Consider the following 27,881-nt stretch of genomic DNA (forward strand, 5'->3'; position numbering starts at 1 on the left):
GACATTGGATAGATGCTTTCAAGAAGTGTTCTTTCCTTAAAGACAGTACATGTTTTTATACCACAGTACATGTTTTAATACAAGCATGAAAATCTTCTCCATATGTCCTATCCTGTTCCTATAATCGTCCCATTCTCTTAAAAGGAAGCAATGCCCCTCAGAGGTTTGGACTTCTTAATTTTGGTTCCAATAATGGCCTGAAATGTCACGTGTGTTTAAGAGAGGTTTTATAGTTGCTTTCCAAGAAGAAACAAAAAAGGGTGTGCAATTTTAAGAGAAAAATGAGAGATCTTCTGTTACCAAAACCAACTGCTGTGCTTTCTTCCACCAGGCAAAATGGGCAGGCATTCTTGGGGATAAAAAGGCAAGGGAGGGTACAAGGAAAATTCAGGCATCTGGGAACTATAATAGGCACTTGTGGAGTTGATCTGGGATTTCTCTCTCTGTTTGTGGGGTTGTATTTTAACTAGCTGATATGCCCAGTGTTGCTCGGCCCCCCCTAATATATATGTCTGTGAGGTAATCATCTTATAGTAGTAGGCTGGTGAGTTAACTTTTAAACAAATTAAGTTTGTATGTTTTTTTACCTGTCTCACTCTCACAACAACCCTGCAAGGTAGGCCAGTGCTAGACCTGCAATGTATCACTGTGTCAAATGTCAAGTAAACATTTCCGGACATACATGACACACACATACGTTCCGCTTTATAGGTAGAGATTTTAGTTGAAGCTGTCCAATTGCTAATTTTCAAAGTGATGCATCTTACACACTAATGGTGCAATCACCACCTTTATCCATGCTAACACACAACTTCCACACCTTTCTTCAACATTCAAATGACTTGCAATGAATTCACTGTGAACAATTATGTTGGGCAAGGGCATTTCATTCTTAGTGACTTCTTACTTGAATTCCATTTATTTATTTATTGCATTTCTAGAACGCCCAGTAGCCAAAGCTCTCTGGGCAGTTTACAAAAATAAAAACCACAAAATACAGCAAGATAAATAAATAATAAATTCTTTGCCCCATTGTAAATTCAGTATTCAAAAGCTTCAGAAACTGTTCAAAGTGCAGGACTTGGGAGCAATGGCTTTTAAAACAACAACACATGGTGTGTTAACAGTTTCATCACCATTAGTATGGGAACCCTTGACATTTGTTGGACCTGTAAGCTAAAAAATATTCTTCTAGCTTTAAGTTCTTAGTTGTTTGTACAAATGCACTCTTTTCAGTTATGAGGTACGGCCATAAGCAGAGAAACCTTAGCTACGTCCTCTCAAAAACTTCATTTATATCTTCAACATAAAAGTTAGCAAGCTTGGGAAATGAAAATACTGTCTATGTTCTCTTAATTTTGGGAATCATATGGGGCTGTTTCTATTACTCTCTCCTCCTCAGTTGTGATGAAAGCTCAGTGTCCCGTGGAGAACGATGATTACATTACCATGGAATGTCAAATGGACAGTTCGTTGTTCAAGGCATTTACTATGCACCCACTCAGTGTACACTTATTACCTTACCAATAAAGATAGTTACTCCAAACAAAAGCTGCCCACCTTCTTCCTTAACCAACAATGCTTTATAGATTTGACATGACCAGTATAAATACATTTTGCAGGACAAGGTGCAACTTGGAACATTGTTTAAAAGCTGTGGATAGGGCTTTTCAATGAGAACCAGTCTTCAGCCTGCTGAGAACTGTCAAGCTAAAGGGCACATTCCTGGTTTCAATTGGGAGGGGGGATGAATTTAAAAAGTTTAAGAGCTTCATTGGTTTTTTTCCTCTGGAGTCTGAGCATGTTGTTTGGAGATGGCACCTGACTGGAATCAGGGCTTCACAAAGCAAACCCTCTCATTTCTCTTTGTCTTTCTTTTTGCTCTTCCTCTGGCTAGTCAGTTCGCTGAGTTTCTTGTCCAGTCGCCGCTGGAGGTGAGCTTTCTTGGCAGGATCCAAGGACTTATCTTTCACTCCACTCCCAGCATACAGAACACCTTCTCTGCTGATCCTTTGCCGGGCATGGGCTTTGGCCTTCTCCCCACACCCATGGATCTGTGGGAAATAAAACCATAATATCAGTGAGAGGCACCAAGCAGTCTCGAGATGTTGCAGCCCAGAACAAATGACTATCATTGCTAGGGCTCCTCATATCATAAGCTTGAATGTTGTTCTAAGTCCAATTGCTTATTGATGTCTCTTTTAATAAATAAATAAATATAAAGGTCATTTCACCCCTGGCAGAACCTAAAGAGAAATTAAATCAGACATCCTTTTTTTCTTTACTAGCTCCAAAAATGGAGGGAGAATCACCAGCACTCCATCATCCCAGCACCTTTGTCACCCTGGTTGATAAATACAAGCATTGCTGTATAATCGCCAACATTATAAAGCCACTTTCTGGAGAGAATCAGAAGAAATGAGGAAAGTCAAGAACAATCAAGCCCTAATAAATATAATAAAATGCATCATAGCTATTGATGCAATGGCAAAAATGAGTAGTACGTTGCCAATATAATATTGGTTACATAATTAAAGCTAAGCAGGCTTTGGCCTTCCTCTCCAGATGTTTTGAAATGCAACCTGCAGCATTCCTTATCATTGGCCATGCTGGCTGGGATGATGGGAGTTGAAGTCTAAAACATCTGGAGGGCATCAGGCTGAGGAAGGCTGGCCTAGTCAATGCCTGGATGAGAAAATGCTTGGATAGGCCCAAATAAGTTGTTCTGAGCTTAATGAAAGAAGAACAGTAAATAATCCTTTCAGAAAGCTAAAGTATTTTCTTCACTTACTCCAAAAATCAGATAGATAAGTTAGATAAATAAAACTACACGTATCATGTTGTTAACAACAACTTGTGTGTCATTGGTCTCCCAGAGATGGGTTGTCACTAGTGATTTTGCTGAAGTTCATCATTATCTAGCTTGGAATATGAATCTGTCCAGCTGAACTGCATTATGAATTGAATGTCATTTCCCCCAAGAATTTCTTCTCTGGCTTGGAATGTGAAATTAGATTCTGTACAAATGTGATCCATAAGTTTCAAACTGCCCCTCAAGCTCTGGAAAAGCTTCCCCAAAGCTTGCTGCATTCGTGTATTTAAGTCTCCAAGGAATTGTGAAGCACCTGGGCCACTTCCACCTTTTAGAATGGGGGAAAACTGTAGAAAATCTGAGAAATGAGCTAATAATCAGTGGTTGGGGCCTTTTGGAGAACTAGAGAGGGCTGGATTGGAACCTCCAGAGGGCCAGACTTGACCCTTGGGCCTGAGTTTCTGCAACCCTGCTTTATATATTGTTTGTAAGCTTTTCCATTAGCCCATATGACTCTAGTTAGAGCTGGATCTGGGGCACAACTCATGTGGTCATGTAAGTTAATTGAATGAATAAATGAATTTTAAAATTGGGCTTAGGCTAAATCTCAATTAAGTCCCCAATAAGGCTGTGTTCACAAGAGATAGACTAGTGTTGCTTTTAATAGGTTCTCTGTTTGTTGAGTGTTTATTTATTATTACATTTCTATACATTTCTATGTATACCACCCAATAGCTGGAGCTCTCTGGGCGGTTCACAAAAGTTAGTATGTCATTCTGACTTGTATGAACCTTTTCAAGCATTCACACATGGTTTTCTATTGTGGGAAAGGCCACACCTCTTCACAGCAGCCCATCTGCAAGTGCTGTGAGTATAATCTACTCACAACTGAGAAGACTCTCAAGAGTAGATGGAAGAACAAAAGCTGTGATGAGGGATACTGAAAGCATGCATGAGGCATGGCCCTATGGTTTTAAGTTCAGAATCACCATAGATCATAGTAGAGGGCCAGAATGGGGGACATGGCAGAGGTTTATAAAAATATGCATGGCGTGGGGAAAGCAGATACTAGAACCCAAGATACTCCAATGATCTGAATGGCAGGAGATTCAGGATAGATAAAAGCAAGTACTACTTCCATAGTTAAACTATGGAATTTGCTACCATAAGGCGTGCGGATCACCATCAACTTAGATTGTTTTAAAGGGGATCAGACAATTTCATAGAGTATCAGTCTATCAATGGCAACTAGTTCTGATGGCTATATGCTTCTCCAAGGTTGGTGGCAGCATGCCTCTGAACCCCAGTTCCTGAGGAATGTCAGCAGGAGATGGGTTGTTGCCCTCATGTTCTACTTGTGGGCATCCCAAAGGCTGGCCAATATATAGGCCTTTTCTCCAATCCAGCAGGCCTCTTCTTAAGCAACGATCACCCATGTTTATGGTAAAGATGATAATCATGAACAGTAAAATCGAATCACTGAAACATGCCCATCCACATGATCAAGATACTTTGAGTGAAAGTGCGCCACACTTTGGGCCTTTCGTTCCAATTAAAGAATAGCCTTTTTCTGCACTACATGCAGCATCAAGTTTAACACTGGTGAGTTCCTATAGAAATCGGGATCAGGATGATGTCCTTGAAAACTCTGTCAAAACCATGGAAGGTTTTGCTGTCTATAAGCAGCCCTACTTCCAGCTCTACAGTGAAGGCGTCACCAGCTTTAAAAATAACATTAAACTGGATTCATGCAAAAACTATTATTAAACCTGCCTAGTGGGTAGGCAACCCCTTAAGAGTCCAAACTGACCCTTTCATTAAGAAAATGCTGATGCTTCAGTTGGTAACTCCAAATTAAAGAAGGAGTGAGCTGGGCTCAGCCCAGCTGCATGGAAGATAATCAGCGCCGTCAGGTCATATCTCACTTGCGGCTGCTGATTCCACTGTTGCTTGTATAATAGAAAAAGAACACAGCTGGATTGTTCAGCTGGATGAGTTCAAAGTGCTGAGAGTTATAAAAGCAATGAACAGTAAACACATGTGACAGAAAAGGCGGCGGCGGGGGGGGGACAAAAAACAAAGAGAGACTGAAGAAATTACTAGCTCCCATAACACAAGTAAAGATGCAGTTTCCAGTAGGTTACTGTGATTTGGCTTCGTTGCATTAGAATTTTTCCAAGGACTTTAGCAGGAACCTCACTTTCATGGACAGGCAGAACCAGCGATTGCCTACTGATAAACTCTAAAATAAATGCTGCTGGAGCTAAGTCATCAAGGGCTCACCGTATTTCATGCAACAACAGTGCTTGTCTGCAATAATAGTTTACTTTTTGCAATAATAGTTTACTAGTTGTTGGGGAACATGGGTGGGAGGTTACCGTTGCACTTGTGCTTACAGGTGCCTGATGGACAGCTGGTTGGCCACTGTGTGAACAGAGTGCTGGACTAGATGGATCCTTGGTCTGATCCAGCGTGGCTGTTCTTATGTCTGCCACACATATATTGGCCTTTCTCAAACCAAACACAACTGCCATAGAAAGTGCAAGAGCCATCCTAATCCTGCTGGAAGACAAGGAGTTCCTCAAACTTTGTCTTTGCTCCCAGCAGCAATCAGAGAAGCACAGGTTAGAAAAGTGCACTTTTGCAAGCCTAACCAACGAAACCTTTATTTAATTGGAAAGCAGTTTTGCTTCCAGAGTTGCCGAGAGAGCGTTCAAATCTGACATTAGGAAAGAGCAGATTTGTTCACAGGTAAACCGTTTCATCTAATTTCAGATTGGACTGTGATGATAAAACTACAGAATGCTCTCATCAGTTCTTGACCACTAAAACTTCAGCCTCTGATCAGAGTGCCCAGTGCTGCCACATTCTAACCAATTTTGGAATGTTTTGAGTCTCATTTCAGATTTCATTCAACTTCTGCCTGGGTCCTGCCACAAATGGAGTGGATGCCAAGGGCCATTCAAAATTTCTAGATGGAAGATAAGTGCTATCTTTCATATCAACATAATTTGTAGAAGAGTAGGACAATACAGCCTTGACTTTGAGATGACTTCTGTCTCTTAGTTCAGATTGTTCTACATCTGCTTAGTCTTAGGTTTCTATTTCTCTCTGCTTATCTCCAGACTAGATTTTTTAAACTTCTTATGAAACCATCTCCCAGACTTGATTTAATATCATGGCCTGCCCTCTGGCACAACTGCTGGCCTTAAATAAACATAGGTAGCAGAAAACAAACTACAGGGAATTAAGGATTGCCAGTGTGTAGAGAACACCAGTGTGATGAATTCTAGAAGACAGAAAAATATAAGGGAACGTTTAGGAAGTGTCTTGGAAGGGAAATGATGTTCGAGGAAGGAAGGAAATTATTACAGCCTCCTAATATCTTAGTCAAATAGAATCCATCCTGCATATATGAAAGGAATTGGGCAAGAGCCATGCAATACCTCAGTGTTGAAAGGTTTTTAGGGTCAAGGTAAAGCTACTGTAAGTAGAATGTTTCTTGTAAATATATCAGGAGGAAATATAACTTGAGAGAAAAGTAGGCATGCTAATAAAATAAGGAAGTTTAATGACTGAAAACTTAGCTTTAATTGAGGCTTATTTCATTACTGGTAAGTGATGAAATGCAAGCAGGCTGGCTCGCTGGAAAGAAAGATGTATTAAAGTGAAACAGCATTGTAGTTATTGCTAGTATATCAGAAAACTTCGTTTTAATGAGTTTCACATCTGGATTTTATCAACAACTTCAAAAATATATATGACAAAACTCTCAAACAAAACAAATGGCAATTGATTTGCAGACCAGGAGCAACTTGATTGGGACTGCGCTGGACCAAATTCAGGCTCCCCTCAAAGATCTTTAACATCTTATCAGTTTTAACTTAACTAGTCTAAAATATGGACTGAGAGAAATTAAGCCTTGAGCTCTACATGGATTTGTCCCATAATCATTGAACTGATTTAATTCCAGAAGGAGAACATACTCTCTTCCTCAAATCAGATCTATTTAAAATTCAGAAAGAATTCCAACAGGTGCAAGAGTTAAGTTTATTAATCCAAGCAGTATAAATCCCAATATGGTTTGAGCAATTAGCTCTTCACCAGGGGGCTCTATTGCAATTTCTTTAAATGGCTAGCTTTAAAACTGGAGCTGAAAATGAAATTACTTTGGTGATTGCATATGCCAGAAGGAGAAAATGCTCTCTTCTTCAAGTCAGACATATTTAAAATCCAACAGCAAGCCCTTAATGTGAATGCCATTCAGTGGTGCAGCAGGGGCTGGATCTCAGGGTGAAAGTCCAGGGCCTCGCAGCTCTGCCCCCCCCCTCCAATGACCATCCACAGGGTGGCAGGTAATGAGAGCAGCAGCAAACAGGTCAGGACTTGGGCTGGCATATGGCTTTGTATGTTCTTGGGGGCTGTCTATACATCTTCTTTGACCCACGGCGGCTGCGCGGTGGCTCTGCAACTTCCTTGAAGTTGCATGTTAAAAAAGTTGGGAACTTACCTCGACTCTTTCCTTTCAAGCGAGGTCGCCACAACCCTTCCTGCCATGTGACCTTGCTCCAGCATTGAGCCGGGGGCTTTCTGGGGTGGATGGCGATAGATGATTGGCCGCTGGAAACTGGGCAGAGGCCAGGTGGTGGGCCCTGCAAGCCCACGCTGCCTCCTGCAATGGGGATTGCCCACCACCACCACCCCGCAGCAGCGAAACTGCGGGGTTTAGCGGCAAGCGGTACCAAAGCGGTGGCGTAAAGACAAGCTCCTATAGTCATGTTAGTGCAATGCTTTCAGAGAGTTTAAATTGCAAAACTGCATGTGCTCCTCATTATTATTATTATTATTATTATTATTATTATTATTATTATTATTATTATTTAAAGGCAGGGCTGGCAAACAGTTTTTTGTAGTTGTTTTGTTGATGTACCAAGGATGTAGAAGCAGTTGAAAACGATGGAATGGTGGCAGGGTGTGTGGAGAAGCGAAATGTTAACTGTGAGCTTCGCAACTGAACTAAAACACATGACCATCTAAGAGGTGCCACATAAGATCATTAACTCCGGGTCTAAAATTACCTAGCAGTACCACTGATCCCATTTTCCTGTCATGCTTAGGGGTCAGTTCACATAGACGGATTTCCTTATTTAGATGCAGCTGCACTACTGCGATCAGGTGGGGAAACAGCTAGCAACTATTTCTGCATTTGCAATTGTAACTTTTCCAGTCACTAGAACCATGTGAACAGCTGTGGCTACATTCATGCATTGTTTGGTCCACACCGATATTGCCCTATGAGATCATGGGCATGGATGTACCTGGGGTGGTTGTAGCTGCTCACATGTAAGGAGAACTGCAAACGGCCGTTTAGTTTTTCAAGATCACAGCAAGTCCTTCATGTAGCCCTTTGTCAGTATGATCCTATGTAAACAATCCCTTTTATGCAAACATCTGAGTACCCAAACATTTGGGATCTTTCCCCACACGTTATTCAGGCAAAAATGTATTGTACTCAATTTCTTTATTCACATAGTATTCTAATCAGATTTTTATTGATTCAAACTTGCCTTGAGGCACCTGAAATTTCTCCATCATAAACATACATAGAAGAAAATGCTTCTAATTCAATAAAGGAAGTGAGGCAGGTGGCTACCAGGAGAAGGGCCTTCTCTGCTGTGGCACCACGGCTGTGGAATGAGCTCCCTAAGGAGGTTCGCTTGGCACCTACATTATATGCCTTTAGACGCCAGGTGAAGACCTTTTTATTCTCTCAGTATTTTAAGAGTCTATAAATTAATTTTAACTTTGCTGTTTTAAATTTGTATTTTTAAATTTGCATTTTTGCATTGCTGCTGTTTTTATCTTGGTTGTGCTTTTATATTGTATTTTATATTATGGTTTTATACTGTTTTGTTTTGAATTGTCTTAAATTTGTAAACCGCCCAGAGAATTTCGGCTATTGGGCGGTATAGAAATGCAATAAATAAATAAATAAATAAATAATCTTTCCATGTGGCATGCACCACAGGAAATATTAGTACATTTTGCTGTTTAACTCTATTTTATGATGTGTGTGGTTTTTCAAAAACCACCACCAACTTCTGGCACAATGCCAGTTAATTCATAATACAAACATTTCAGGCACTATCGATCAAAGATGTCCTCAATAGCTAGCTGCAACACTTTCCCCATGAGATTAATAGCACAAATATGACCAACTACCTCAAATAAATCAGAGGGACATAAACAGGAAATCTGGAAGCAATGTTTGTTGATAAATCAATGCTATTATTTCTGGCACAGAAGCCTTTCATGTGCTACACTGGTAGAGCATGTGGGTAGACCTGACAGAATTGTAGAGGCAGAATGAAACATCCCCACCTTATACGAGACTTAGGAAAACACGTTGAGTACATGCAGAGAATCCCTAACATCCCACCCACTTCTTTGCTAGAACTGCAGTGATGGGCAGATGGGGCTCTTTAGCTTCAGTTGACATCTAGGATAAAGTAGATCTCTAATCACAAATCCTGCTGCACCCATGTCAGCTGCTGCACCAGTGTGACAAGAACTGCTTGTGCAAGAGAGCAGTAAAGGCTCTGCGCAACCTATTTTACCTAAATCTATTCTTAGTGCATGATACACAAGCAAAACGGCTGTACAGACATCTGTCAAAGCGATGGGAGTTGGGGCAGAGAGATGAAACTATAGCACAGATGCTTGAGCAGAGCACAGGCTGCGATTAGCGCCATTTGCAGCTGCCTAGTTCTGACCATTAGACGATGTACCTGAGTGCTGTTTACTCTAAGAGCAGTTCTCCAAAGTTTCAGGGAGTGGCCTTCTGCAACCCTGCCAACTAGGATCTTTGAACTTAAGATGCTGTAGGTTGAACCTGGGACCTTCTAAATGTGTGGCATATGCTTTACTGCTGAATGGTGGCCCTTTCCATGCTAACATCACCAACTCTCCATATATAACTCTCCACCTCTCTTCTAGATTAGAGGTGAGCAGAAAGTAGATCTCTGGATGTTTTGGACTTCAACTCCCAGAAGCCCCTGCCAGTATGGTCAATGGTGAGGAATGCTAAGAACTGAAGTCCAAAGCATTTGGAGATCTATTTTCTGCCTAGACTTGATCTAGAGCATCTGCCTCCTACGAACATCTGAACAGTCTGAGGGGGAAGGAATGTGAATTGCAAAGTAAAAAGTAAAGAGGTGGTTTAAGGTAAAGAGGAAATGACTCAGATGCTTGGTGGGTGGGAAAGGACGCAGAAGAGTCACATTATTTCCACAGTGACACATTGTTAAACATAGATCCCTTGCTCTGCAACGTTAAGTGCCTTTTAATGGCCTGTCCTATTCATTCCAGTCAAAGACACCCACACAAAAATAAAAAGAATTAAAATCTAAGCCAGGGGAGGACAGGGAAGAAGAGGGGTGGGGGGGTGCATTTTTATTAATGGTCTGGGGAAAAAATAAGTTGTGAATCTTGTCAGGAAAAAAACAACACCATTGTACTACAGCTTGGGAGAAGGGAGATTTCTACTGAAGATCAAAAACCTAAATCCATAAAAAGTACTGAAGGAAATGCTTCATTTTTCTTAATAAGTATGGGTAAAAACAGCACCACTGAGCAAGTTTCTTTTTTCATTTACAGCACAGGACAGGATGTCTTCTCCGTTATTAGGATATTAAACTGGAGTCAAACACACTTCATGGTTTCTTTATGAATTATACCACATGTGCATTTTAAAGTCTATCGCTTTCATGATCCTGGACATCCTCCGTCACCACATTCTAAGGGTAGATTTTCAAATGTATAACAAGTTAAAGTGAACACAAGCTGTGGGGGAAGGGTCCGCCCGTCAGTGGATTTGCACATGTTGAACTGGCCGTCAATATTTCTTGAGTCTGTCAAATGTTTTAAAAGAAGACACACTCATTTCACATTATGGGAAATTCGGACCTGAAGGCCTACATTCAAGAGACTGAGGGCTTCTCTACATCAGGCTTTTATCCCACATTTTTACTGGGGCTTCTCTTCTGGAGTCTTTGTGCGATTAAGCTCAGCTCCTTTACACTTGCTGTTTTGGATGTATTTCCTCTGTCAGCAAATTCTAAATGTTTCATTACACAGCCACTGGATAGTGCTGTGGTATAACAGAATTGCGGAAATACATGCGTTTCAAAGCACCATTAAAATTAATTACTGCATTTTCCCTGTTAAGAAAAAAGTCGTGACGATGGTCAGAAAGCACAGGGGAGGCCCTGGAGATTGACGATGTTGTGTAAAAGACCCACTAACTACTGTGAGTGACCAATCACAAGCACACAATAAAAGCCTCATGTAGAGAAGCCCTGAGAAGATGGTGGCCTGCCTGAACTAGGATAGGACATACCTCTGGGATGTGGTGGCTGAGACAGTAGCGTTTATTGCAATGCAGGCAGAGCTGTCCCAGGGTTGTTACACTGGCTTTGCACTTGGAGAATCCACATGTATTGTCAGCTTTAATTGCAGCAGAAATCATAGCATCAAAGTCTTCCTCAGTTGCACTTTCCACTCCGGCTTTAACAGTAGCATTCCCTAAAAGCATAAAGGGGAAAAAAAGAATTCACCCGAAAGCAATAAAGGAAAGTCTCCAACACAGTGTTTTATTATGAGCATAAAGAGGCACAGCTGTGTTGATCCAGTCCTCTGGAAAAGTCACAAAGAATTTGGTCTCCATAGCTAGGATCAGAAACCTATGGACTAATAATCACCTCAGATATATGGAATGGCAGAAGGCTGGTCTCACATGCAAAGAACAGGTGGCTTTTTAAGCCATGTAAAAGCAAGCAGCATCACTCAGAACGACATAAACATGATAAAATCCTTCTCCAGAAATTTTATGCAAGATAAACTGGATCAAGAGGGAACAAGGTACAAAGAAAGGAGTGGCAAGGATGAAGCAGGTGAGAGTATTTGGTTGCCCAGACTGCAGAGACTTTGGCCCTATTCACACGTTAATGAGCTTACAGCATACCTACCTCTTCCTCTTTTACTACACAACCCATGATCAGCTCCCTCGTAGGTTGTGCAGCATGTCATACAAATCTGGACCGCTGGGTTAGGGGCTAAACAAGCCAACGGTTAACCCAACAACAAACGATGAGTCCGAGATCGCACGTCACACTCCACAATCTATGAAGGAACCAATTGTGCATTGAAAGCAGAAGATGCGCACATGCTGCAGGCAGCGCACCCACTCATGCATGACAACCAATTGGTTTTCCAACCAATGGGTTGTTGTTACGTGCGAACCAGGCCTCTGGGTGGCTTACATCAGTGCCTCTGCCCAATTTTTGGTGATCTACCCTGCACCACAGCTCAGCTGTTCAGCACGGTCCCCAGACCCTCTGTGTAGCAATTTCAGGGAGCTGGAGTGGCTGCTCTGGGAAGGAGTGGGTGGGGAAGTCTACTTACACCAGCTCATTTGCACATGCTTAAATCTGGATCCAACCCCAAGTGTGGTTCAGACAGCATCTTGCCTTGGGGGAGGGAGCTGGGCTACTTGGCAGCTATGCATTTGTTCTTCACACTCATAGGACTCTCTAAGCAACTGACCAGTTCCACAGAGCAAACCCAATCTACACCCCAAGTTATCTTTTCTGACAATTTTGCAGTTATTGCTTTTTGACTGGGCATACGTTGTATTTCCAGAAGCCAAGCTTAGTATCTTAATGAAACCTTCAAAGAAAAGCTATTGGATGAGTAAACATGGTACTCTCATAGCAATTAACGTCGACTGAATTCTTGGTCACTGTCAAAAGTAGCTGCAGTGACCACAGCGCAAAGCAGTGATGATTTTTTAAGGACTCTGTTGCTTGCTGCTCTGGTTGCAATAGCTCCCAAGGATGCCCGAGGAATGAATCTCCAGAGGGTTTTCAATAAATGGAATAAACGGAAGACTATAGGAGAGTGAAAGGGCAACAGAAATGTATAAACTTCCAAAAGCTTTGTAAAGGTGGAGATTGCTATAGAATAATCTCCAAATGGAGGAATGTATACCTTTGGCTTCACTTTTGTGTTTCTTCCCAGTGATTTCCTGCAGTTTTACATTCAGTTCCTGACTTTGCTTTGCTCTCTCCTCTCTCTTGGCCTTCTCCCGTTGCAGCCGTTCCATGTGCAATGCTTTCAGATCCACTTTCCCTGCACCAGTACTGCTTCCTCTCTCTTTCCTGTGGTTAATTTCTTTTGGAGGGCTTAGAGGTCTGTCCGGTAACTCTTCTTTACAGGCCTTCACATTGCCCAGAGAGACATCTGTAGACACGGCTTTCTTGCGAACACTTATGTATCTCTCTCTACCTTCTCCCATGCTTACATGCTGCAGGCCATATTCCTCCGCCAATTGGTGAATAAGCAATCTGTCATGAGCATTTAATGATGGAGGGAAATCCAGTTGGGTCTCACTACTGTCCAGAAACTCCAATATCCTTGCTTTATGGTGACATGAATTTTCTTTCACCTCAGTTCCCGCTGTGGTAACCCTGGCTGTGCTCTGCACAGAACATTCTACGGCCCTCTCGCCCACCTTTTTGGCAGGTTTTCTTCTTGCTTTCTCCTCATCAGCCTTTGGGGCAGGTAAGGTATCGCCCTTAAGTCTCCTTTCTTGGTCACCAAGACTCTGAGAGTTCTTGGGAGCGTAGTTTTCTGGCACAATGTCATCCAGGTATTCAAAGGCTGTGCGCACTTCCCCATGTTCACTCATATAGTCCAGCAGTCGTTTAAGGAAACTGTGGTTGCCAGTGGTTCGAGAGTCACAGATCACAGCCACATGGCGCCGGGCACGGGTAACTGCGACATTTATTCTCCGGTCCTCAGCGAGGAATCCCACTTCACCTACATGTCACAAAAACAATAAAACAGGCCTCAAAAACCAACCTAAGTAAAGCAATAGCAATACAATAACAACACTTACCTACGCTGTGGTTTAGGTAATATGTGAATGCAGTTGACTTTAACTGATAAATAAATTGATTTGCAAGAAAACAGCTGATGAGTGAACTAAAATCCTTCAACTGGTTGAAAGTCCTACTTACTTTGTGGCTCTGGAGTGGTCACAGTGCTGTCTCAGGGACAGCTTCTGAGAAATCCAATTGGAAATCCAGCTTCATTCCATTTTATTTTTAAATAAGAAAAGCAAAGTTCAGTCAATGGCCAGGAGCCAGAAAACAGAATTTCTGGGGTTTGATGTAGCTTCGTAAGCCACAGATGCTCATTCTTGGTTTGCATCGTTGTGATCTGGACTGTCAAAAGTGGGACAACAGGGATATCCATCTGGATGGTCCAAGCTGATTAACTAAGCCTACCTAATGTTCATGCTTGCATCGGAACTGGACTGAAGATTTAGTTCAGGACTGTATTGTTCCAGCAGAATTTCACAAGAGAGGTCTGTCACAGAGCCCTGCAGTAAGATTTTCCTTGTTCCTAGCTACTGATACAAGTCTAACTTTCATAAAGGTCAGAAGAATAGACAGCTTATGCTATTTTTTTAAAGCAATTAACCAGGACACGCGCATGAGCAAATGATTATAAATGACAAACACTTATGAGACTTTTCCAAAAGCTATTTCTGATCTCCAATTATTTTCTCAAGGATGGGTAATAACAGATAGCAAATGCCAAGATGAGTCAGCTCAGCCCCTAATTTGGGTGGTGGCTGAGTCTCTTGCTGCTCCTGCAGCTAAACAGGAGATAAATGAAGAAACAAACAATAAAAGCAAGGCAGACTTCTTCCTACCATCTGAAGGCATACAACATTTCGGCACGAAGCCTGCTGGTATATTAAACAGTATTCGTCACATAATAAACATAACCTGGAAAATAATTACCAAGTGTCATGTACCTATAAGAGTACAGAAATAATAACATGCAGTGATTTGCTTACTTTATTTTAGAACATAAACAGAAAGGCAAGGCGCTACTGCTCTGACTCTAGTATCCATGATGGCTTTTTAACCTTTATTATGAAAGGGGGTACTCCTCTGAACATACCACGTCACACAATTTGAGTGGGCAACTTGCTGCCAGTTGCAGCCAAAGTTTGCTGTGCTCCCAATAAGAGCACAACTTGAAAACAAGCTGGCTTTTGACTCACATTTGCAGTAGACCCACGTATGTGGTTAGTTCACTTTTGCTGCAATATGCTGAGAAATGACAAGGAGTCATTAATTTCCTATGGCTCACTTGAAGAACCTGCCCAGGTATTCAGTATTTTTTTTAAAAAAATTATTGTTAGCTTCTTTGGTTTCTTTTTTGTAGATAAAGTGGATTTTAGTATTAAAACATGGTGTGTGTGTGTGTGTGTGTGTGTATTTTAAATGGCCAGAATCACATGGCAGGGGCATGCAGCAAATGTGCAGCTACCTGTTCAGATGGTGATCAGACTGTAGATATGATGATGGAGATTTGTTAATCACTTACTATGTTAACTCACAATTGCAACTGTGTAGTCATACATACACTGTAAAACTGAGCTCTACCTCTGACCATGTGGAAGATTCTAATAAAACGCCTTCTGCTCTATTGCCTAACACCTCTTTCCCTTTCAATCAAATCCTCTTCCTAAGTCCTTTTTTTTCCTTGCTAGTACAGGCATTACTCAATTTTTGTCCCATCGTTACTTCTCTACTTTGTCCGAAAGAGTTTTCTGTGGACTTTTCTCAGCACTGGTTTTGCACTATACAGTCTTCTGGCAGAGCAGTCTCCTTGGGAAGCTTCTGGTCGGGGGGTGGGGGGAGGGGCAGTGGTCCTCTTCATGAGGAGGCCATGTCCAGGTGAGGTGACACCATGCTGCAAGAACGTGACCACATGAGCAAAATCAATTTCTTGGGTAAGTCACGGGAAAGGGGTGGGGTGGCAATGATTCATGCATCCTGCCCCATCCACATGGTCATGTTATTTGCCCGTGAGGCCCTGAAGCACAGAACCCTACATAGAAGCACGTGTGAAAGAGGTGAGTGCCTTCTTCTAAGTAAGATCCAGTAGAAGCAAGACACAGTAATTTTCGTTCTGCATTGTCCCCGGTTATAAACTATTTACCTTTTCTGTTGGACCTCACAAAGGAGAGGACCACAGCCTCCTTCTCTCTTCCTTGGAAGCCATCCACTGATTTAATCTCCAGCTCTGGATACTTGTGACACAGGAGTTCTCTTAGCATTTCCACCTAAAAAACAAAGGCATTGCTGATATAAACCTCCCCACAAATAAAAACGGCACCTGGAAGCTAAAAAAATAAATCCCACCTTCAAAGATCCTCTGCTTCCAAAATGAGAGCACCAGAACGTCGTGCTTCTGAGGGCATGGCAGACACACTCACCTGGAGGTTGTAAGGCGCGATGACAGCAATATCTCTTGCCTTCACACCAGCTTCTACCAAAGCCTGTATGTGCAAGCCGACAAGACGCACTTCGCCTAGAAAGGGGAAAGAAGAACTTCACTGTGAACAGTCAACAAGCCATTTAACCCAAGGACAAGTAGACTTATTCAATAGGAAAAGCTTCCAGTTCAAGCAGCGATGGAGAAAGGCAGTTTATTGTTATTATTTTATTATTTATTGCATTTTTATACCACCCAATAGCCGAAGCTCCCTGGGCGGTTCACAGTTTGTCACACTGTGACTCAATCTGCTTTTTTAAAACGTGCAGTGGCAGAGCAGACAGTGACTTCAGCACAGGTCGAAACATTCCCCAAGCACCTAGGGACCCACTCCCCACCCCCAGAGAAATAGGCTATCTTGCATGGTTTTTTAGTGAAATTGGTAAGAGAGACATAAAGCATAATATACAGTTCACATCATTCAACCTCTTAAAAATCTGGTGTTTCACTTTAGACTATATTTGATATTTGACATATTCCTTCTGATGGCCTATACACTAACAGTGCTTTATTCACTTTGAACATTGCCCTTAGATTGCTCTGCTGGGAAATAACATTTTAAAATTATTTACAAACATGGGCTACAGCTCTTACAGATTTTTTAAGAGCCATATCCAGGGCAGAAGTTATGAGTTTCATACAACAAGCTCAGGTGCAAGTATTTCGTCATTGTTTGCAGTCATGAGAGTAACGAAGTGGTTTTTCAAGATTACTCTTGAAATCCTTAATTATACAACTCTGAAAGGTGAGTCTTGCCTGTGAATGAATCCAGCCAAGGTTAGGAGTTTCACATTTAATCTTCTGTCTGTCTGTCATATTTATATCCTGTCTTTCCTCCAAGGAGCCTGAGGAGGTATACGTGACCCTTCTCTCCATTTTATCTTCACAACAATCCTGTGGGGAATGTTAGGCTGAGAGTCAGTGACAGGCCCAAAGTCACCCAGGGAACTTCATGGCCAACTGGGAACTTGAACCTGGGTCTCCAGAGTCCAGTCCAACACTCTAACCACTACATCCTCTTCCCTGGCTCCCCTGCCCCCTCCCCTCTGCCTCCTTTTATTCATTACCTCTCTCTCTCGGTTCTTTCGTTTTCTCACTCTCTCTGTCTCTCTCCATCCCTCCCTTCTGGCTACTATCTTGATACATTAATATTCTCTCTCTCTCTCTCTCTCTCTTTCCCTCTCCTCTTCCTTTCTCTGGCTTGCTTGCTTGCTTCCTTCCTTCCATCCATCCATCCATCTTTCTGGCTCTTTGTCCGGCTTCATTCATTCATTCATTCATTCATTCATTCATTCTCCCTCCCTCCCTCCCTTCCTCCCTCTCCCTCCCTCTCTCTCTCTCTCTCCCCCTCCCTCCCTCCCCCCCCCTCTCTCGCTCCTTCCTTCCTTCCTTCCTTCCTTCCTTCCTTCCTTCCTTCCGGCTCTTCTTTCTGCCTGGCTGTTTTCATTCATTCATTCATTCGTCTGTCTGTCTCTCTTTCTTTCTCTGTGGGATCTTCCTTCCTTTTCTTTCCTTCTACATTCTCCCCCTCTTTTGTATAAAATGCCAATGGAGCGATTCGTCCACTGGCTTTAATAGTTTAGGGGGAAAGCCCCTCTGTGAAAACTCAGGAGGGGTATGAAGCCCCCCCCCCCCGCCAAGGACTCTCTTGTGCCAAGGGTCGATAGTGTGGGACTTCATGCCTCCTCCAGTCATTTTTCAGCAGGTTGGCTTTTCCTCCCCCATGTAAGTCAATGGAGGAATTGCTCCATTCAATTGGGGGGGGGGGGAAGCTTGGGGGGGGTGCGCTTCAGACTTGCCTTGTGGGGAGTAGTGGAGCCCATGGGCACCACGTAGGAGACCCTTACTGTACAAACACTAAAGCTTCCCTTCCCCCTCTGGTCCCCATTCCCAACAACCCTTGTTCATATCTCACAGGTTATCACCCCATGCAAGAATTCCTTTTCCTCAAACAACTGTGAAGGCTTCTCAATTTCTAGATGGGACCTCCTTGTAGGAGGGGCCATCTAAGCCTTCAACAGACTGCACCTTCCTTTCCACTCCTGCTCTATGCTCATAAATACAGCCTAGTATTCCTGAAAGAATATTGCTACTGGAGCTCAGCCAGACTCAAAATCTTCCTATTTATTCAGTAGAGAGAAAAGCTTCACCTCAGTTGCTGGGCTGCTTTATAATTGTTAAGACTTTGTGCCCAGAGCTGTGGCCTTTCTTTCTGTGAGAGGACTTGTTGTGTCTGCCATCACCATGGTCAGGCACTTGCTGTCCCATTAACTGCAGAGCTTTGTGTCTTGTTTCCTCAGAGAACTGACAAAGTGCGACGTGCCAAGGCAATTAAAAGTGAAAGCTCTCTCAGCTACTCTGTATCACAAACCATATGGGAGCCAAGAGAGTTCAGCACTTCCAGATGACAACTCACAGTTTTGTGCAATGCTTCAGAGCCTGTGTTCCGAGTCAAGAAAGCCATTTAAACCTCAGTTGTTGGATTTTCACAAGCATCACCTGAGTGAATTTTCTCGGCCTTCACCAAAGTGCTTCAGGTCAGGAGGGCGGACTAGGGTGAGTGGGTGGGGAAACTGCAGGACCGGGGACAAACCTTAAGAGTCCCAATCTGGCCTTCTGGGGATCCCCAGTTGACCATAGCCCCTTCCCTTGGCCCCACAGCCTTTCCACCAGCCCCTGACCATTGATTGATTTCCTGGGTTTTGTGCAGTTTTTCCCCCATTCTAAGATGTCTCTCCGAATGCTGAATTACTGGCAGTGAGAGCTTTAAGCTACATTACGCTGGTTGTTTTTTCTATTTTTGGCCCTTACCCCTTTTGCATTTGGCCCCAGCCTCACTCACCACTGGGATGCAGCCCCTGGGAGTGTCTCCAAAATTGAATTTGGCCCTTGGACTGGAAGAGATTTCCTTCCCCTGAACTGGATAATCGTCTAACTCTTCCCCCTTCCTACTGCTACTCAGAATGCAAGTTCTTTTGGGCCAGTGCCTATCTTATTTCTTGGGATCAGAACTGGTGACCCCCCAGATCTTGCTGGATTGCAACTCCCATCACCTTGACCATTGGCCAGGCACTGGCTGATCGGAATTGCAATCCATCCACATCTGGAGGGCCGCAGGTTCTCCACTCCTATTGTATATGAGTGCTGTCTCATGCAGCAACACTTTAAGATTACAAAGGGGAACTTCCACCACCAGTGGGCAGATATCTATCACCCACTTCGTTTATTTTATTTATAATACTTATATATATCTCAATATAATAAAATCACTAAGTGGTTTACACTAATCTTTCCTTTCTTTTTACAAGGAAACCAGAGAAGCAGTTTTCATCACTGCCCAGATTTACTATCTACTCTCCTGGTTTATTGCATCCTTTGCAGAGCTTAACATTAAAACCAATTTCCATAATATTTTAAAGCAGTACGGGAAAATGTTGTTCTTTTCATCAAAAAGCTACAGATTGTCCTTGCAGAAGAATCCATCTTACGCAATCACACAAGGTTGACATATATTAGCCAAGCTTGTGTAAGCAACCTCTTCCAAGTCCAAAGCTTCCAAAACTAGGCTGACAACTGTTACCCAGAGGACCTTTTCTTCTGTCGCCCCCAAGCTGTGGAATGGCCGGCCGGAGGAGACTCGTCAACTTAACACTCTCTCTCTGAATTTAAGACAGCTTTAAAGACCAGCCTTTTCCAGCAGGCCTCCCCAGATGAATTTTGAACCAATAATTTTTAAGATGTTTCGATTGTTATTTTGATGCTGTATTGGTTTTATATGCTCTTTTAATTAATTTTATGTATTTAATTTATATTGTATTGTTGTACTAATGTTGTTCCCGCCTTGATCCAAAGGGAGAGGTGGGTAATAAATAAATAAATAAATAAATAAATTTATTATTATTATTATAATTATTATTATTATTATTATTATTAATTAGAACTATGCTTAGACAAAAGTACCTATGAGCATGTCCATGAGAAGGTGGACATCAGTTAAACCACTACCGTTTTTTCACAGCGTTTTCTGTTTACAAGATGGGTACAAAGTGGAACACTGCCCACCATTTGACACGTCTAAGTATCTATCTATGCCTGCATGATAGGCCTAGGGCTGATCATCAGGAAAAACTTCCTGACTGTTAGAGCAGTATGGCAATGTATACAACTGCAGTATAACCAATTACCTACGGAGGTAGTGGGCTCTCCCACATTAGAAGCATTCAAGATACAGCTGGACAGCCATCTGTCAGGTATGTTTTAAGGTGGATTCCTGTATTGAGCAGGGGGTTGGACTCAACGGCCTTAACAGGCCCCTTCCAACTCCACTATTCTATGATTCTATGATTCTATATCCAAAGTGTGACATCAAAAGTGAACCGCACAGAGAGCTTCGGCTATTGGGCGGTATAAAAATGTAATAAATAAATAAATAAATAAATAAATAAATAAAATAAATTTCCTGATATATATTCATATTATCATTTCTTAGCATTTCTTTCCATGTGTAGTGGCCAAAAGCCTGGATATGAGATTACGAAGTCCCTCAGTAATTCCCCAATATTACCACTGTAAGGATAATGAGAGCCATGTGGTGTAGTGGCTAAAGTGTTGGACTGGGAGTCGGGGGATCCGGGTTCTAGTCCCCACTGAGCTATGGAAGCTCACTGGGTGACTTTGGGCCAGTCACAGACTCTCAGCCCAACGTACCTCACAGGGCTGTTGTTGTGAGGATAAAATGGAGAGGAGGAAGATTATGTATGCCGCCTTGGGTTCCTTGGGGAGAAATAAACGCAATAAATAAATAAGTAAATAAATGTTGCATTAGCTTTATATACCTCTGTTACATACATGTTCAGACCATGTGATGCTTTGAAATAAAAAAAAAGTGATTTGAAAATGTAAAGTCTAGGGGAAAGGGTCACCTCCCCACCCTTACAGCTAATAACATCATAGTACCTTGATTCCCTTTAGACTGTTCATCTTCCACTTCAACCTCAAATAAGCCACAACCGGCAGTATCTATAAGCAGCAATGGAATACTTGTCTCGTCTGTAGAAGCCACTCCTGGCAAGTCCCTGGCAAGTTATTAAAAAGAACAATATGTTAAAAACACTCAGCTTGCATCAGCATAACAGCAGCAGAATCTTCCCGCTTTTAAAGTCCTGATTCAATTTCATCCTGACGCTTTCCACAGAATTGTTAGTCAAGCTACTGCTGCACACCCAAACCCTCAATTCTGTGGGATGTCAGGACACTCGTGTGGAATCCCAGCCCTGTCCTCCGGGGTCACCCGGTCATGCGATTAGACCAAGTGCAAGGAAGGAACGGTGCCAGGTCTCCGTAGAGCCTGGCTGTGGGGCATGCTCTTCTCCTTCACCTCTAAGCAGGGCAGAGACACGGTCAGAGGCATCAAGCCCGTCTCTCTCAGCCTCGCCCATCTGCAGAATGGGGGATAATAATAGGAACTTGCCTTATAAGGGTTGCTGCAGGGTTCAACTTTTTCAGTATAGAGGCCTGCATCAGAAATACACCATGTGCTACAAGGTATTAATTTGCCAAATTTCCAAGCATTCTTGGATGAGATTCAGTACCTAGATCTGCTTTAGAATCAAAGCCATATTCTAAGCCTAGAGGCTAGAGATTCTGATAGGTCCAAGTTGAGACTCAAGTAGTGTCACTGGTGACGCAAGCTTGAGGCCTTTCCCAAACATAGCCTGGTCATAGTTATCCATGATCCGGCAACCTATAGATTAAGGCTTAGAAGAACCCCTATGAGAAAAGCATTCTAAAGGCAGGACGCCTCAACTGAAAAGGCTCTCTCCTCTGTAGCCACGCCCCTGACCTCTGAAGATGGAAACATCAGGTTTGTGTAAGAGGAAGTTGAACATTCAGTTCCCAAATTGTGAATACCTTTCAAAGTAAGTTACCAGCATGTTAAATTGGACTCAGAAATGGACTGGCGGCCAGTAAAGTTGTTTAAGCTCCATATTTCTGTATTTTGCTATATTCCAGACCTACTACCGTTTCTTAGCAAGTTTCCAATGGAAGCCCTATGCCCAATGAATTGCAGTAATCTATTCTCATGCCTTTTTGCTTTAGGCAAATACATTTTTCTTGGTTTCGTTTTGCTGCCATGATTTGATGCTCTTACCATTCTGCAGTTTTCATCATTTCTATGTGTGTTTATTATTGTTGTTATTGACTTCATCTGATTTGTTAGTTGTCCTGGGGGTAATAATACTGAAGGGTGGAATACTCGTTTTAAAGATCAACATATAATTTAGCCAGTTGTAATCAATATTTGTATAACTTTTTGTTGCAAAAATGGTGGTCAAACTACAGTTAGTGGAACTCTAGGGTTGGACGCACAATATTTGGAGATTGTTCTTCTCAGATTATAACCGTTATTTACAGCTACTGGGCATACAAACAAGTATTGCAGCCACACATTTGTGGTCTGCTGTTGGACATTCACAGTTTGCAACACTTCAGTGACACCCAGGGCATGGTCTGAGGGTATATGAGGCAGCCACCTTTCTGAAGCAAAGCAGGTCTAGCTAGATCTGGCGGGTGGCAGGGACACTCCTCTGGAATTCCCATGCACACTGCCTTGACTTCCACAATGGAAGTCAAGCCCACTTTTAAGAGGACCTCATGATGAAAGAGAGGCTAATCAATAACGTTTATCTTACTTTATTGCTGATGCTATTTCAACCCAGTTTTACCCACCACACATATAAAGAGGTTATCTGGGATTGCTCATACAGGATACATGATTATGTAAACATATAGATATGCTGCACTGATTTATTTTCCAGAAATGGTTCAGTATAAATAGAACACTTGAACATAAATTACTTGAATCAGACAAAGACATTTTTTAATATATGGGTTCAGAAACAATGAATTGGGTTCAGACTAAGCTAGTTGAACTTAGTTCCCATTAAAATTAATAGAACGTTGGTCATTATTTAAGTCCCATTGCTTTCCCATTGATTGATAAGAACTAAGTGTAACTAACTTAGGCTGCAACCCTATACCCACTTACCTGTGAGTAAGCCTCACTGAACTCAATGGAACATACTTTTGAATAGATATGTGTACGATTGTGTTGTCAGTAGGATTGGCCATACTATTAGGTAAAGTGAGATGGCTGCCCACCCCCCTCTCCCTCAATTCATTCTGAGCTCCTGCAAGATGGTGAGAATCAAGTGGAACAAGAAATTCCTCATGGTTAAATGCAGGGGGGGAAGGGGGGAACAAACTGTGCACAGAGTCATAAGGTATGCTTCACCTTATCTCTGGCCACACTTCAGTTCTTTGGGTTTTGGTGGGCCATGACTTTAGCCCTATGGGAAGAGGAGATGGGTGGCATAGTAGTGGAGATACTGTTTACCCCACCTACTGATCTGAAATAAAATGTTCCTTTCGAGCCAGTTCTGTGCACATTCAAGTATATCATGTTCCTTGGCCTGGCTGGCGGCGGCGGAGGACTATTTCCTGCTTAGCTTTAGGCAGCAAATTAGCTTAGTTCAGCCTTGACAGTTAGTCTGATCCATTGACAGTTAGCTAATGATTTTGGCCTTTATTTCTTGCCTCAAGGTTTTCATTCCCTTCAGTATCTTAATAATAATAATAATAATAATAATAATAATAATAATAATAATAGTAGTAGTAGTAGTAGTAGTAGTAGTCTTATCTCTCCAAGTATGAGAACTGGAAACACAGTTTCTTAGTTTTAAATACAGATATTATGTGAAAACAAACAGGGCTTTTAATAGTACTTCAGCAACCTGACAGAAACACAAACAAAAATGTGTGGGCTCCTGTTCCCCCTCCAAAAATCTAGACAAGAGAATTCTTCAAAACTTCTTTGCTGTTTGTAAAGGTAATACGGCTTTCAATAATCTCTAGTACCACGCAAGATACAGAACGTGGGAGATAAAATCTCATTATAATAGTGTCAAAGAGTAAAATTCTTCACACATTGTACAGCTGTTGTTATGTTTCAGTACGCTGAGTCAAAGGAAGTGTCCTTTGATGTATTACAAGAGACAACGTTGTGACAGCTGTGATATTAGAAAAAGAAACAATGCACAATCCTGATACAAGATGCTGGTTTAACATTGGTTTTGTACTTAAAAAGAAGCCATATTAGTAAACTGCATTTGAGAATCAAAGTTGCTCCCTGCTTTCATAACAGCTAAACAACAAATGAAAACAGTTTTAAGGGATCCCAATCTGACTGTAAATTTGTAAGGCCTAGATTTGCCAGTTACTGTGGAAACACTGTGGTAAATATCAATTCAGTTTTTTACTTGGTCACAAATGAAATCTGTTGCAGACAAGGCTTTAACAACACAGGGATCAGGGTTGCCCAGAGTTAAGTGTACTTGTTTTCTTATCTTTGTGTTCTGCTTGAAGCAAAGCTACCCTAACAAGATGTGCTTGAAAATAGCTTCCACTAATTTCAGCTGGACATACTTCCAAGCTGTAGCCCAAGTCTCCTTTGAGGTGTATCTTCGAAAGCTAACTTCTCTTTAATTTTGAGAGACTCACAGCGTTGTATACACACACGCACAAGATGGCAGAAAATGTTCAGCTGCCCCTTCTTCTTCCACCCTTCCCCTTTCTCAATGAGATACAAATTTATACAGTATCTTAATGCCATCATATGCATGTTTAGACAGAAAAAAGTCCCAGCATTTCTCAGCCAACCATGCTGGCAACTGTAGGACTTTCCTGTCTAATACGATTGCACACTTAATGGATTAAGCAACATTCTGCTCACTTGCTCTCATTGGCTCCATTTGGAAGCCAGATTCCGGCTGGACATCAGGAAAAACTTCCTGACTTTTAGAGCAGTACAACAATGGAACCAGTTACCTAGGGAGGTTGTGGGCTCTCAAAAGGCAGGTATCTGTCAGGTATGCTTTAAGGTGGATTCCTGCATTGAGCAGGGGGGTGGACTCGATGGCTTTATAGGCCCCTTCCAACTCTACTATTCTATGATGCACAAAGCAGATGTCCATCACGTATGTGCAAATGGTAAGGCATGGAGTTTGTCTTGGGACCAATCTAGATGTTATTTGAATTGCAAAATGAACAGGCATGCCTGTCGTTTTTCTTTTCTTAATTACAGGTATGGTGTGTGTGTATGAATTATACTGGGGTTGCAGCATGTGTGGAAAAGAGGTTTATCTTTTTCCTTCCCTCCCTAGCTGAGAACCTGAGAAAATCACCACCACTATGTGTGGCTAGGAAGCTGTGTGTGTGTGTGTGTGTGTAAAAAAGCCCCCATTGGTATTCCGTGTAGTTTAACCTCCATTCTTAAGATCCCTGGTGTTTGCTAGTTTTCATGTGGTAACTGGTCAGCCTACAGTGAGGGGAATAGAGATGCTAAGTGCATAGGTTGTCAAGAAGCTCCTTTGTTGCTCTGAACCCTGAGGAGAAGTATTTTCCCCTCACAGTTACCACAAGCCCAGGCTCAGCAATGCCCCCTGAGGGTTATTTGCTGTGCATTTTCTTTTTTTAACCCCAAACCATACACCTCTCTGTTGCTGAAGAAATTCATCTGTTCTTAATGTACAAGTTGCTAAATATATAGGACTCAACACAGTACAAAATGCCTGCCCCAAGCAAAGCACGACACTTGGATGCCTATTGTAGTACCCTTTTATTGCACGCTAGTAAAGAGCCTGTGAAACGGGGTGGGAGACATTGGGCAGAGAGAGCTCCAGCCTTTTCCTCTTTCATTATCTTATCCACCACCACCACCCTCACACACACCAATTTCTCCACCTCGAGAACACACAACTCTCCCCCACTGCTGTAAATAGCCATGCTGGTTGGGAACAATGAGAATTGCAGATCTATAGGAGGGCACCACGCTGGGAAAGGCTGAGCTAAGGAATGTGAAGAACCTGAATGTGAAAGTGTTATGATTGATTGATTGATTGAGAATCAACAATATACTCAATAAGGAGCACCCAGTCATTATTTCTCATTTTGCTCTCTGGGCAACAGACCCCGCCTTCTTCTTTTGACAGAGCCAATTATATTCAAATCATCAAAATATACTGCAACATTCATGTGATTACCACCTCTTCGAAACAGTACACAATTATATCAGGGTCTTATCCATGTCCCGCAGAGTCTCAGGTTGCTTGAGTTTTCTACCTTTATACTCCTGGGACTTCTACTATTGCACACCTGCTACATGAACTGTGTTCTTCAAGGCTATGAAAGAGTAATTAAGATTCTTCTTTGCATGTTCCTGGATGGCAGTGAACTTACTTGTGCTTCTTGCAACCCTCAGGAACAGTCTTAATTTGAGTGATTATGTGAACATCACTTCTGAAGATAATTAGCTGCATGAATCTTCCAGTGGAGTGGGGGGGGGGGAATCACTCTTCTCTGAGGGAGGCCAGGCCTGGAAGAATATGCCTGTGAATCTCTGGCATTTATTTAAATGCGAACACCAGAAAAACAGAGTTAACCCTTTTATTGCTATGTACTTCAGCCTAAGCCAGAGGTATGTCAGGAGGACTCTTCCTTGCTTAGATTACTCTCAGCCTAAGGAGCCGCTTCTGATTCCCAGACATGTGGAAGCTGGCTGTGGTTATTTATTGTTTGGGGAAATCACAGTAAACCATAGCTTAGTGCAATGCCCATGAGCTGGAAAAAAAACACCCAAGTGAGCTTTAGGCTTGTGTGCTTAAGCTGCCTTATACGAAGTCAGATCATTGGTCCAACTAACCCAGTATTGTCGACACTGACTGGCAGCGGCTCTCTAGGGTTTCAGGCAGAATTTTTTCTTAGCACTACCAGGAGATGCCAGGGATTGAACCTGGGGCCTTTGGCATGCAAAGCATGTGCTGTACCACTGAGCGATGGCCCTATCCCTGTTAACAACAACCTGCCATGTTAGATGGACCCGTAATTGTGGTTAACATTAACCATGGTTAGTTTAAACAAACCAGCTTCAGAAACCATGGTTTGAAGTTAGCTTGTTTTAAATTGACCATAATGCTAAGCACAGTTTGTTGATCCGGATGACACAATAAACTGTGATTAATTAAAAGCAGAAGTGAAGGCTCTTGAACTCTTCCTGGCCACGGAGAAGGGCTATGCATGAGGTTGCTTGGCCTTGTGCATGTTGTGCTAAACTACAAGATGTGCCCTGGGGTGCTCTTGATGTTAAATCCGCTGCATTTAGTTCCTCCAACTGCCTTTGCAAGCTCTCTTATAGCTTTTCTGCATGCCCCCAAATGACCTATCCTTTGTCCTGCATTTAAAGTAAGCAACTGCCAATTATTTCAGCATAAATATTTCAGCATCCCCTGACTTTTCTTGTTCTGCTGCATCACCTCAGCTGCAGAGCATCCCACACACTGGTCAAGAAACAGAGACAACAGCCAACACGTTACTGAGGCTTTTTATCTTTGCCAATTATAGGCTGCTTTCAATTCCATTTTGTATATTGAAAATGGTTTCATCTGCAGAGAATCTCACATACACACACAAGTTATCTCCCTCTGCAAGCAAATTCTCATGAAATTCCCAAGGCAAGAAGTTGTTGTGGTTTTCACTGCATCATCAGTAATAATTCAGGGATGAAAGGGGAGCACTGTTGGAAAGAATCTGATGGTCC

General features: G+C 42.3%; 1 protein-coding gene across 1 annotated transcript in view; it reads right to left on the minus strand.

The window, feature by feature from the left end:
- Positions 1 to 786: 786 nt before the first annotated feature.
- Positions 787 to 27,881, minus strand: part of IGHMBP2 (immunoglobulin mu DNA binding protein 2) — an 87,356-nt gene continuing 60,261 nt past the window's right edge. Inside the window, exons 10-15 of the mRNA XM_063117047.1 lie at positions 21,185 to 21,303; positions 16,170 to 16,264; positions 15,893 to 16,016; positions 12,860 to 13,690; positions 11,211 to 11,395; positions 787 to 2,054 (exon numbers count right to left, since the gene is read on the minus strand). Of these exons, the coding sequence (XP_062973117.1) occupies positions 1,857 to 2,054; positions 11,211 to 11,395; positions 12,860 to 13,690; positions 15,893 to 16,016; positions 16,170 to 16,264; positions 21,185 to 21,303 (1,552 nt within the window). The 3' untranslated portion in view covers positions 787 to 1,856. The remainder of the gene's footprint in view (positions 2,055 to 11,210; positions 11,396 to 12,859; positions 13,691 to 15,892; positions 16,017 to 16,169; positions 16,265 to 21,184; positions 21,304 to 27,881) is intronic.

Source organism: Elgaria multicarinata, chromosome 2, assembly GCF_023053635.1.
Source record: "Elgaria multicarinata webbii isolate HBS135686 ecotype San Diego chromosome 2, rElgMul1.1.pri, whole genome shotgun sequence".
Taxonomy (NCBI): Eukaryota; Metazoa; Chordata; class Lepidosauria; order Squamata; family Anguidae; genus Elgaria; species Elgaria multicarinata.